The sequence below is a fragment of the Orbicella faveolata genome, unplaced genomic scaffold, assembly GCF_042242905.1.
Source record: "Orbicella faveolata isolate gen_17 unplaced genomic scaffold, um_ofav_v1 contig_12, whole genome shotgun sequence".
NCBI classification, from domain to species: Eukaryota; Metazoa; Cnidaria; class Anthozoa; order Scleractinia; family Merulinidae; genus Orbicella; species Orbicella faveolata.
The window spans coordinates 590,001-603,570 of record NW_028301539.1 but is presented as its reverse complement, the minus strand read 5'-3'; the positions used below and the strand labels follow the sequence as shown (position 1 = coordinate 603,570).

Here is a 13,570-nt window from a genome sequence, read left to right as displayed (position 1 = left end):
CGAACGCAGGTGCCTAATGGCTGAGAACGACAACAGACGGTCCGCGGTGGCTGTAGGGTTGATTCATTTTTGTACGTTTTGCAGACCTATAGTCACGCTTTCTCTGTCGTCTGTATCATGTTATTTTGACAACCGGAACTCTGATATTTCCGGACGGCAACATACCGGCGCAGCACAGGGTCGCCGCTGCGTTGCAAACCACTTCATATTATTTCGGCATTGGGTCGTACCACTTTCAAGTTCACATCGGAGCGCCCGATCATCCGCCTTGGGAACCAAGGAAACATTTATTAACCCGCAAGGTTATAAAGCGTAATACTTGTACGGTATTTTTGTTATTCTCATGGCTCATGCACAGGATGGCAAATGGTCGTGGCTCGTTTGTTTCTCGGCGACCCTTTCTTGGCTGGCCGCTATGGGATTTGTGTTCAGTTTTGGAGTTTTCTTTCCAGTATTCATGGATTATTTTAATGAATCCCGAGAGAAAACAGGTAAGTGATGAGCTTAACATGTAAATGTCGTCAACATATCATATCAGGGTTGTTAAGAAGAAAAAAGGCACACGAAGGTCTTATCGAAGTGTTTTTTTTTATCTCAGATCAGATGCTTTGTAAATCGCTCTTCTATTTCTTTGCTGATTTTATCTTTGAATTGCCATTCGCGACACTGACAAAAATACCGGTGAAGTACTTAACTTCAGTGATATATTTCAAAGGAACAGCTGGGTTTTATTCTTTATTTGAGTTGTTTATTTTATGAACTTATCTGATTTACCGTGAGTTAAATATTTGTCTTTCCTTATCCTTACCCTTCTGAACTGTAAATTTCCTTTGCGCTTACATCCTTACGTTCGTCACACAAGTTCGTCACGCAATCTTATAAGAAAGAAAGGATTTTTACCAATAGCCCTTTTCACGGTTAACCTTGCTCATTTGCATTACAATAAAATCTAGCATGTATGTGAGGCAATTTCGGGCTATAGCCCTTTTCACGGTTAATTTTTCTCATTTGCATTGCAATGTAATCCAACGAGGATGCGAGACAATTTGGGGCTAAAACTACAAAATAGTCCGAAATTGCCTCACATACATGCTAGATTTTATTGTAATGCAAATAGGCAAAGGTAACCGTGAAAAGGGCTAAGGGTAGTTTTAGTCCCAAATTGCCTCGCATCCACATTGGATTACATTGTAATGGAAATGAGAAAAATTAACCGTGAAAAGGGCTATTACAAACATCCCAAAAAACGGCGGCGGAGGAGGCTAACCCACAGGTGGCCCAAGTTCACGATGCGAAGAGTAATTTTTTTACTTTTATGCGAACGTTTAGCGAAACGTGACATATACGGCCGACATATATGACGTATATGTCACGTTTCGCTGAACGTTCGCACAAAAGTAAAAAAAATTATATAAAAACAATAGTCTCCATTTGGCGCGAAAATATGCTCGGATATTTGTCCGCGGACATTATCTGTTCCGAGAAGCGAACAGTTTTCCGAGAACGTAGCTCGAGGAAAACTGTGAGCTTTGTTCTGAGAGCGTAGCATGAGGAAAACTGTGAGCTTTGAGGAACAGATCATGTCCAAAGTCAAATGGAGGCTATTGTGTCTATTGTTCTTCAAATATTTTTCGCAACACGCGTAGTTTTGAAAATTGGGGAATATCCTCGGATATTTCCCAATTTTAGCTGGGGAATATTCGGTCACATGACGCGTTTAGACCAGTCGTGCGCGAGCGAAAATATTTAATGGATTATAGATATATATACAAAACTCCTGGCATCGTGAGCTCGGGTGGCCTGTGTTTACCCGGCCTATCTGATTTGTTTTAACTTTGATTGTGACATTTGTGTGTTTTCTTTTAGCTTGGGTAGGTTCGCTTTCAATCGCGCTTATCTTTTTTTCTGGACACGCCTCAGGATTCCTCGTCAACAGGTTTGGCTGCCGCGTCACTACTCTACTGGGGGGATTCTTGTGCGCGTTAAGCCTCGGCGTCTCCTCCCTGGCGAAAAACATTCTCATGCTGTATCTGACCTATAGTGTCCTGTATGGCATGGGCACTAGTTGTGTGTTCTCCGCAAGCCTCAACATCATCAGCAAGTACTTCAAAAAGAGGCGATCAATGGCGACTGGGATTGTTACATGTGGGCAAGGAGGAGGGGTCCTTATCCTGGGCCCTATTTTACAGACCATGATCGACACCCTTGGCTGGCAGACCACCTATCGAATAATGGCCGGCGTGGTTCTCTTTATATGTCTGTCGGGGCTCACCTACAGTCCTAACGTACAGATTGAAGGTGCTGAAAATGCGTCCGTGGAAGTGAAGAGTAAAGGATGCCATATCGATGTTTCAGTTTGGAGGGAGCCAAAATTTGTGGCTGTTGTCGTATCAGCATCTGTCATGATGTTTGGACATTATGTACCACAAATCCATTTGGTAAATACACATATAAATATACAAAGCACATGTATGTTGCAAACGTAAGCGTTGAGTTTAAGCATGAGTACAAAGATTTTAATTTAACGTAATTGACATTTCACCCGCATACCTTTCTAAAGACGTACGGTTGGCAATTAATTGATGTTACAGAGATCAACGCAAGTATATTACATTCTAAAAAACTGATTGTAATCTGCAAACCACCGTCTCTATGACGTGTTAATGTAGGTAATAGTACATTGCTTACTATCATTTTCATTTCGAGCCTTGCAATTTCTTTATGATATAGCCGTCAAAAGGAAACTCTCTACAATTGCACCCTCAAACGGTTAATTAAAAGGTCAGCATTTGTGTGTTAATTCCCAGGTGAGATACTGTGAAGATATCGATATTACTGCTGACGCGGCATCCAGGCTCTTCGTCTATTACGGACTCGCTTCCTGCTTTGGGAGACTGGCATCTGGTCGATTGTGTGACTTCAAGAAAGTCAACACGTTTTACGTCTATCAGATGGCTGAGCTAGTGGCGGGAGCATCAATTTTGGCTGTTACCATAGCTGCATCTTATGTTCACATGATTGTCTTTGTTGTGATATACGGGTTCTGTGACGGTGTGTTTATCACAACACTCAATGTTCTCCTTATCACATGCGTTAGCCCTCAAAAAGTCTCTGTTGCTATTGGTTGGGAGATGCAGATCAGCTCGTTGTTTTTGGCCAGCGGTGCACCAGTAGCAGGTGAGTTCTGTCAAAGATGAAATGCACCGCATATATGTGTCTCATAGATGCATCTACAGTATTGATAGATCTTATTACCTGAGAGTCGTGCTTTTTAGCTACGTTTGGCTTGAATTTCTTTGACGCTTTGCAATAAAATACAATCAATACAATCAGTTTATTGGTCAATACACATGATGAGGTTGCCCTCATGTGTGAGCCGGAAGCTAATGCATAAAGAGCTTGACAATTAACGAAAAATTAAAATGAACTTATGAAAATATTAATTAAATATAGAATATTTTTAAGCGAGAAATGTTTCAGGCGCCGCCCATTCTAAGACGAAGAAATCTGAAAACGGGATTTTCACTATAAAAACCCATCCACGCCGTGCCGGAGAAATTTAAAAACGCAGCAATCATCGGTCATTTTGGATTTCTGTTTGAGGAAAACTAGGGTAGGGAAATAAAATGCTTATCTTGACCTCGTTGTTTTCGAAAAGCTCCGTTTTCAAATGTTTTTTGCCCACACTTAAACACAAAGCCAGCGTTTTCAAATTCCTCCGGTTTGAAGAGCGATTTTCGAAAAGTTCCATTTCCGCCGTGACGGATTAGTGTGGACGGAAGGCCTAACCGTAGAAGTAAAGTTGTGTTTTCAAATTTCTCTGGCGTAGTGTGGACGTGGCATCAAAACCTGGTTAATGTTCAGAGAGTTTATTACATAATATGATGAAACTTCCATCATAAATATTCTTGTTCTTCGGTCATTTCAATTTCAGAGGGAAAAGAAAACAAACAGCAGTTACAAACATTACAAATAGACAACGCATGGTCTAAAAAACTTAACTGGTCTGGACTGTATTAACTTGACGTTTCGTATGTTACAACATACACCTTCACAAGAGACGGTTATAACTATAACAAAAAGTTATAAATTTAAATTCAAAAATAAAGCCAGGCACTGGTGACAAGCTAAAAACGAAACGTCAAAACATGCGAAACATGCGTTGTCTATTTGTAATATTTGTAACCGCTGTTTGTTGCGCTTTCCTTGTGAAACTTGGTTTCCTCGGCTTTGAATATCGAATTTGAACAAATCTTGAACACCTTCTGAAAATCAGCAACAGCAACAACAACAATTAGATAACAGAGAGTCAGGACCATTCATGAAGTAGAAAATCGAAGAAAGGAGTGAAAATATATATGCTTCTAGTTCACAAAGAACACTGAATGGCTCATTTTGTCTCACAGGTCTTATGGCTGACTCTTTGGGTTCCTACACGCACGCGTTTTACATGGCTGGCTCAGTAGTGATCGCTGGCGCATGTATTCCTTTCCTGTTGCTGTGTATGAAGAAAAGAGAGCCTGTGCGCGACCGCTGGGCTACCCTTGGTCCAAATGAAGAATTGGCCGAAGCACCTGATTGGAGGAGATCTATTGTTTACATGATTGAAGAAAAGGCCACGTGATCTGTGGGGCACACTTGCAAACATATTGAACAGCTCATTTATTTTATAAATCCGGCATGGTTATAGTTGCATTCAGACTTTATTCCAGACTTCGAACAGTCTTCACTGTGCCAATGCATATGTTTCTTTATTTTAAACTTTCCTTTAATTAGTAAGTGTTAAACTACAGGTTTTCACTTATATAAGATTCAAACTTTAATCTAAATCATTGTGGTCAAAGGCCATTTTTGACAAAAAACAACAACAACAGCCAATGAAGGTTAAGTACGCTTGTTCTTTAGATTTCCATTGGAGTTACTTTGTTTAATGGTAACTTTTTAAACTTTTTAGAATATTTTATTCAGTTTAAGTTTGTTTGATAAATACCTTATTGGTATTTATTTTCGCGGGCACTTAATTTCGCGAAAAAATGGTCGGCATATTTCGCGGTCTTTATTTTCGCGATTTTTTGGGTGCAAAATTATTTTCTTAGGGAATTAATTTTCGCCAAAAATGAAAAAAAAAAAAAAAAAAAACACTTGTTATTTCGAGAATTTTATTAGTATTTTACACTTCTTATTGCTGAAAATCACCAGCTCATAACAAAACCAAGGTATAGAAACCGCATGGTGTACCATAGGCATAGAGACATTATGCTTAAGCTTAACGTTCTTTGCAATTGTACAATACATATTTACATTGTAGCCGTGAATTAGCCTAGAGTTATGTATACCATTGGCATAAAGTTCTTGGGCCTCTAATCAATTTCTAGGGTGAGTTCAAGGTCAGTGAACGGGTCTTCTGGAGGGAGATCCGTTAGTCCATCTAAGAAGGCAGAGATCCCGGCTTTCTTCCATCCTTTCGCGATTTGTCGTACACCAACAGGACTACTCAGGTGGCTGTAAAGGTCCACGAGTCAGACTGCCTGAAGCTAAGTAGTTTTAGGACTGTTAGTCGCAGATCCACATTAATATCAGTGCTGTCGCCTCCGATTCTATCTGCTGCTTTACTTGACTGTTAAACTATTGTTTATCATCTGTAGGCATTCCATAGAGCTTTTACACATTACACACAATACGTAGACATGTTTTTCTTCATTAAATTGAGAAAACAAGAAATATAGGAGGGTTTTAAATTTCGCGACATTAAAGTTCGCGGGAATTTTTTTTCGCGTCGCTTTAAGTTCGCGATTTTTTTTTTTTAAATCGCGAAAATCGCGAAATTAAAGCGACACGAAAATTAGTACCAATAAGGTAAATGGAATATAGAAACACTTGAAATATACGCCAACAAACCAGGTTGCGCTCTCTGTACGTGCGCTTTCTGGCAGGAAAAATCGATGCATTTTTGAACATTCTCGTCCCTAGAGATCGTCGTCACAGTTCTTGGTGCTGACTCAAAGAAGCGTAGGCCCTGAGAACGAAATTGCATGTTGAGCTATTTTGGTTATCTTAACGGCGACTGCATTTACGTTCCATAAAAGTAGTACACAAGAAATGGTAATTAAGATATTTAGTAAAGATCTACCAGCGCTCTAACACGAATGCCGTTTCTTATTGGCTACACCACTCACTATCTATTCTGTTGGAGATAGTCAGTAGCCTAGCAGAATTAGGTTGTTAACGAACTCGCGGCTGCTTCCTTGCGTTTTCGAAATGTCTGTGAAGAGGATTTAAATACCAGATTTATAGTTAAACAATTAAATTATTCGCTCTCGATTTCTATGCGCCATAGTAAACGAGGGCGCGATAGAAATCGAGAGCGAACAATCTAATTGTTGAACAGCGCCAACATTATACGTATATTTTAAAGCGCTTAATTAACAATGCGCGCGCACTAAACGCTTTGCTCCATTTACGACGTCACTCAAAATTAAACAGAGACACAATACCAGCTGATCAAGGATCATGAGGTTTCGAATTGAAAATGCCATCGTCACTTCGCTGTTTCTGTTTTGTATGTTCATCACCTTACCAGCTAAAGCCCAATGTAAGTGCAGTTCGTCTTGGTAACCATTCAGCTTTTCTCCGCTTTTTATTTCACGCATTTCTTTTGTAAAGCTATAAAGCGCATTGTCTACTTTTCTTTCCAGTCTGCGGTCAGCCGCTTGGAATGGCTCGATATGGTGATGCGCTCCCTGATAGTAAGATTAAGGCCTCAAGCGAGGACCTGCGCTTTCCCGCATCAAGAGGAAGGCTGAAGGATTCGGGTTGGGCTCCTAGGAGCACAGAAAAAGATCCGTACCCATATCTACGAATCGACCTGGTCGATCTATACCTTGTTTGTGGAGTTGAAGTTCAGGGCTGTTCAGACTTTAAGGGAAAACCAGCCTGGGTAACAACATATAGAGTGCAAGTCTCGCCTGAAAAGAACTTCTGGGACTCGTGGAATTACCTCAAGGTGTGGTTTTATTCTGAAACAAGATATTCATAATAAGTAAAAACGATGAACCTCGGTGACTTAAGAAAAATAATTATCCAGTGACTTAAGAAAAATAATTATCCACAAGTGTCTCAGAGTCAACTTTCTTAATGCGGATTTAGGAAGCTCAGTCACGGTAATTTGAATTATTTTGGCCACGGCAAAATTATCTTTAATCGAAAGAAACCTGAAAATATCAGTTTACTACGATAGCAAAACACCAAAGAGATAATGATAAACCATAAAGGAACAAGGATGGCTAAGGATGGAGAAGATTAACACCGATTGCAAAAGAAGACGCGAACAATTTAGTCTAAACGTTTGAAGATGCGCAAACCGTTACGTAGCTTCTTTAAGGTCTTAGTTTCCTCTTAAGACTTGACTGACAGATTTGACACGTGCACTAGACTCCCTTCACCGTAAAGGTATAAATATTTGCTTGCGGGTCACTTGACAGTTGTAATTGACTCCACTTTAGGGCTTGTAGTCTATAGTGTTGACTTCAGTTGATTTACTGTATTGGCGAATAACTCCTGAAATGGGCTAGCAGCTAGTGAACGTTATTGCTAATCCATGGCAGAGAAAATAGCAAACATTAGAAGATGTTCAACTGTTTGAAAGCAAGTTGTGTTAAAGCAACTGAAATGTTTAAGCAAAGAGGAAAGAAAGGATATCTTCTGTTATCACAATTCACCATCTTAAGGAGATACCACGCCAATGTTCCGCTTGGTTTTCTTTTTGTAGCCAGAGTTTTATGGTGGCAAATCCGCCAAAGAGACTGTCTACAGCGAAGCTATGGAAAGAAAAGTCGGACAGTACGTCAAGATATTTCCAGAGTCTTTCAAGAACTGGCCTTGCATGAAGGTGGAACTGTATGGGGAGAGTTATATAAGTAAGTACTAGGATGAAACAAACCGGGCGAAGCTTACATACCTAAGTGCCCGGATGAGCCTTACATACATAAGTGCCCGGATAGGCTCTACAAAAGTGGGTACCTTAATAGGTCTTAGACAGGGAAGTTCCCGGATTAGCTTAGCATTAGTAAATACCCGGTTGAACCTTACAGACACAAGTACCCGGACGAGCTTTGCATACGTAGAATTCCAGATAAGCTTCACAGCTTCACATAACTATTTAAGTGCCCGGATGAGTGCTTCATGAGTAAGTACCCGGATGGACACAGTATAGGTAATTCCCCTTATAAGTATTTGAGCCTATGGATTGCACTTTGTCATCATATTTGCTTCAAACATGCTAACTGGTCTTAACCTGATGTTGAAATCATAAGCTGAGCCCTGTCACTAGAGAATTAGTCACGTGGCTTGGGAAATTTCTAACATCAGTCACGTGTTTTTCCAGGTGGTAAGGTACCTGTATTCACGCTACATATGCCGGACATTTTGATGTACGTGGAGGGCAAAGTTGATAAAGTGCAAGGTAGCAGTGTTACCGTCAAAGCTCTAGGACTGGCTCCAAACATGCACAAGACAGATGTTTTCAACCTTCGGCCGAATTACACTCAGGTATCTTATCGCGATTGCTCATTTATTTTATTTTTAGATATTTTCCATGGTCTGCTCCGGCTGTGATATTGTTAAAATCCAATTTAAAAAAAGTCAGACTGAACCGCTTAATTTATTTCTCAAAATGTGTTAATCTTTGCTTTGCGGTTTCTACCCTTTCCTCCAAACCCGAGTAAATGGGATATTAAGGTATGGTAGGTGAATTATCACGAAAAATGCGAAAAATTTATACAAAAGCAAACAATTGTGAAATACTTGTGAAATGTTCGTGGCTAGTCTGACGCGGCGTTTCGTCTCGGCCAAGAGACTCTTAAGAGACCTTTAGAATTCATAGGCAAACTCGTAGAGCATCGCGCCCAGAGTCCCGTTCGCAAATTCTTGATGTTGAAAGTCTGGCCCTCTATCGCAGAAGAGGATTCCCAACCACACATTCTCGAGTTAAAGTATTTGAAAATTGTTTGCTTTTGTATAAATTTAACTCGTGAACGTACGGTTGGCAATCCTTCTACGATAGAGTAGCCTGCGTAGCAAGCGTTTCCGAGGGGTTTGGGAGCAAAGCAAGACCGATGAACGGGATTTTCGGTGTTTTGCCTGCGCGGAAAATGGGGCGAGTGCCAAAAAAAAGCGTTTGTAAAGCTTTGTAAACATTTTGCGTATTTCACGTTCAAACATCTAAAGTAACGTTCCAGTTCAAGCCCTACATCTAAATTCTTGACCTTTTGAGGGAGCGGGGATAAATAATCCGTTGTAAACCTGTGCGCGTGAACTCCACTACGAAGTGATGTGCTGATGATGGACGTGGATGTTTACTTCCGTGTGAGCAAGATTGTGGTCATCACAGTGTAATATTTCATTCCAGCATATTTTTTTTGCGTGTAGTGGTGTAGTATCAACGGGATAAACTGAAGTATTTCTGTATTTCTGGACTCCATGATGGTAAGGGTTACCTTTTTGAACAGCTTCGTGACCCTTTTGTGTGCACTTAAATCACAATTATAGCACGTTTTATAGTGGGTACATTAAGTAAGGCGCTTTTCAGTTCAATCAAGGATTTGGCTTCTCACGTAATAGCTTGTTACTACAAGAGGTCTGCTTCAGTTACAGACAAAGCATTTGGTATTATTTAGAATCATCACCATCTCTTTGGTCTATATTTGAAACTAATAATTTACGTTTTTGTTTCTTCATAATCACCCTCAGACTTTCGTTTTGATCTTCTAGACTTAACTGCTTAACTAATGGGCCCATCAAGTAATTGTGGTGGAGACTGTGCAGGAAATTTGACTTAACTATCTCATGTTGCTATCCTTTTTGTAGTCCCTGGTTCTAATTTTTTTGCCGCCTCTGAAACAGTTTCCAAACAGTTCATGCTCCTCTTTTGCACCAAGAATTGCCATTTGAAACAAGTACTGTTAAAGACTGCAGTCATCTGAATTTATTTGAACCTTCCTTATTGTCTTACTTAACTATCATGTCATTATAGAAAAAAGCCAAATTTGATATATTAAAATCCTTACCCATCTCTTTGCCTTATAAGAGGAATAAATCAAATATCCCTTGCGCTTGATACATCTTCTTGTTATTCTTCAAAGCCTTGGAGCCAAGTATCAACATTGGCCAATTTCAACATTGTAGACTGATTCTGTTGACTCAGGTTTGTCCAAGTAAAGCGGCCTTCACACGGCAAACTTAAGTTGGCAAACTCGTGTTGGCAAACTTCAAAAAGTTGGCAAACTCGTACCTTCACACGTCAGACTCGTGTCAAATCACAACACACGGTAATTTGCAACATGGCCGACTTAGTGCAGTGGCACTTACGTAGAACAGTGAAACAGAAGAAGAGAAGAAAAGAAACAGAAAGCGGTGGAGAAATAGAAAGGTTTGGACGAAACCCAGTTTGTCCACTAGCTCCTCCATTTTCTTTTGTTTGTTTTTAGGTATCTTGTAGACTTCAGATGAAACATCCCACACAGCCGGACAATAGTGAACCCCTTCGATAAATTCAAAAGTGGCCTCATGTTCATCTTGAATTGCGTCCGCCATTTTGTGAAGTGTCACGCAGATAAATCACGTGAATAGAGCCCGTGTTTTGATTGGTTGACAGTCAACAACACATGTTTGCCAATCGTTCAAACGTCAGATACTAGTTTACCAACTCGAAAAAGTTGGCGAGAATAGAGACAAGTTCTATTTGCCGCCAACAGTTTGCCAACGTGTTTGCCGACTGTTTTTGTGCCGTTCACACACACCAACTTGAGTTTGCCAACACGAGTTTGCCAACTTTAGTTTGCCTTGTGAAGTGCCGCTTAAAAGGTATTTTTTGGACGAATGACCATTTTTTCTGTCAACCTCATTACGAGCTAGCACACACAGTAACATGGCTCATTTGCGTTCTCTGGGTCTATTTCATATCTCCCTTTGCAGATGAGTGTATGGCAGCCCTATTTTAATATCCATAGGTATGACACAGTTTTCTTCCCGGCACCACACAAATAAAAGTGATGCTTACCATTAGTACAAATTTTGCCAAAGCATGTAAGTAGAAGCTGCTTTCTTGTAGTCCACGGGTCAAGAAATTGTAAAATTCTTGTTAATAAAACACCTCAACCTCGTAAAAGTTCACGGTAAGTCTGTGCCCAGCAATTTCATTTTGGGCATTCTCATGCAGAAGCAGGAATGCTTTCACATTTGAGAGTTCAAACTAGTACTGAACAGTAAGGAATGGAGGTTTCCAACAACTTTACTATCACTGAATTATTGAAATATGCAAATCTAGTAGTTATTTTCAGTGTTGTTGAATGATCTGTAACTGCCTTCAAGATTCATGATTTCAATCATTTAGAAAGTCTTCAAACTCAACGCATTAGAGGTAAATTCATGAAGTAAATGCGGTGTTTCAAAAGTAAGTTAAGACGGAGAAATCTTCAGACAGAAACTTATTTAATTGAACCTCAAGTTTAAATATACAACTCTGAACAGTTGAGAAATACTTTAAAGACTTACATTCGGGGGCTCCGCGATATACCGGGGATATATGATAGCAGACATGAAACAGATCGACATCGATATCCCAATTCCATAGAAATTAGAGAACAATAAATGTAAAGGAAATCTTCTCCTTCGTCGGTGTGAAGATGGGCGGTAATGAACTTTAAAATTTCCACAGTAAAATAAAAGTTTCAGCTTCGTTATCCTCCTGACACAGCAACCAAGAATGTGAAATTCATCACGCTCAGCAGGAAAATTTCAGCCTGAAACTTGTAGCTAATCTGACACACTGGTGGCCCTTCATTCTGAGTAGTCCTAATTGTCTCAGAGCTGTTGCTAAAAAGTGCTGACAGCGAATAACAAAAATTATCGAATCGAAGGCAGAAATGGCGGCGAAAAATGTTGCGGTTTTCCCGTTGTGACCTGTTAATATGCGCATGCTGGTTACGGTTCTCAAATGACTGACAGATTTCTTTACTGGGGCGATCATCGAAACCAGAAAAGCGGCGAGATCAAAGGTAGTTGCCAGCCCCCCTGTTATGGCCTCTTTAGTAGAAGGAAACGTCCGCATTGAAAATGCCAAACTTAAGGAGGATGTAGAATAATAAGCCAGACCACATCTGGAAAATCGGCGACACCCTATTTGAGGGTGATGTGTTAGAAAACATTTCCGATAATTCACTCACGGAAGCGAACCAATTTAAGCGAAGCAGTGTTTCTGGGTATTTCTTTTAATATCTCAACGACAATAACGCTTTAGAAAATTCCAAAGATATGATTGTATTCTATGACTATTAAACTTTCAGAAAATGTTAGGTTGATGGGGTTTTCTTTCAAAGCGCCAGCGTAAGAGCGCGATTTCCAGACACTGTCAATCCACCTACCATGATACTAAAATCGCATCTTGAAAATGACGAAAATCGCATCTTTCCTATCGCAGCCATTTTAAAACATAAACAAGTAATAATAATAATAATAATAATAATAATAATAATAATAATAATAATAATGGCATTTCGGGCAGTATATCCACAGGGTGGCTCTTCGCCTGCCCGATGCTAACTAAATTTACAATTAAAAAGATATCTAAGAATTGTAAGAATTTATATATATATGTAAACGAGATAAAATTGTGTTTTAAGATATTCTAAAATAAATAAATGAATAAATAAATAATTAAAATTATGCCAGGTGTTCTAAAGCTCTCTTAAAAATAATGTTTTTGGTGTCTTTACAAAATTTAATATAGTCTTGGCAGCACCTCACGTTGCTGGGCAACGTGTTAAATAAACTTGCAGTCTGGTCCTGTAGAGTATTATTAATTAAAGATCTCTCTAACTGAATGCTGTTACTAGATCTTAAGCATCTTTCGTGTTGAAATACATTAAGTTTCAGATAACTTGGCCAATATGGGTTGTGAAGGGCTTTGTGAGTTGCCTTAAGTAGGTTCCATTCGCGTTGTTCCTTTACGGGAAGCCATTTGAGTTTCGTAAGGATGTCTTCGGATGACACAAATCTACCAAGCACAAAACTAGCTGTAGCCTTTTGTACTCTCTGGAGACGTTTCATTAAATAATCTGGGAGTGAGTGGTATACTATGTCATTATAATATAGCTTGCTTAGAACCAGTGCCTGTGCCAAATTCTTTTTGATATGGAAAGGCAGGATGTTCTTTAACTTCCTTAGGGTTGTTAGAGTAGCATAGCAGGACGCTGCTACTTGTCTGACATTTCCTTCCCAGTTCAGATGCTCATGGATGTGAGACCCCAATAATTTAGTGGTGGTCACTCGTTCCAAGGGGATGCTGTTGATTGTGATGTCGAACTTTTCAGTGTTTAAATGATGGACCTTTGATAACTGCGGAGTAGATAATAACATCAGCTTAGTCTTGGAAGGATTAATGACTAAGTTTGCTTCACGTGACCACGCTTCCAATTTGCCTATACTTGCAGAAAGTTCAGTTAGAGTTGATTGAAGATCTGCTGGTTTGCACTGTGTGTACAATGTGGTATCATCAGCATATTGATGACATTTA

General features: G+C 39.7%; 2 protein-coding genes across 2 annotated transcripts in view; both read left to right on the top strand.

The window, feature by feature from the left end:
- Nucleotides 1-162: 162 nt before the first annotated feature.
- LOC110067440 (monocarboxylate transporter 4-like) lies at nucleotides 163-5,721 on the top strand. The gene is made up of 4 exons (XM_020774767.2): nucleotides 163-491; nucleotides 1,867-2,438; nucleotides 2,808-3,177; nucleotides 4,407-5,721. The coding sequence occupies exons 1-4, from the start codon at nucleotides 344-346 to the stop codon at nucleotides 4,622-4,624; spliced, it is 1,308 nt and encodes a 435-aa protein (XP_020630426.1). The 5' UTR covers nucleotides 163-343; the 3' UTR covers nucleotides 4,625-5,721.
- A 789-nt stretch (nucleotides 5,722-6,510) lies between these two features.
- The window catches only part of LOC149116026 (uncharacterized), a 23,598-nt gene continuing 16,538 nt past the window's right edge, over nucleotides 6,511-13,570 (top strand). Inside the window, exons 1-4 of the mRNA XM_089283770.1 lie at nucleotides 6,511-6,592; nucleotides 6,696-7,003; nucleotides 7,769-7,916; nucleotides 8,384-8,547. Of these exons, the coding sequence (XP_089139896.1) occupies nucleotides 6,511-6,592; nucleotides 6,696-7,003; nucleotides 7,769-7,916; nucleotides 8,384-8,547 (702 nt within the window). The remainder of the gene's footprint in view (nucleotides 6,593-6,695; nucleotides 7,004-7,768; nucleotides 7,917-8,383; nucleotides 8,548-13,570) is intronic.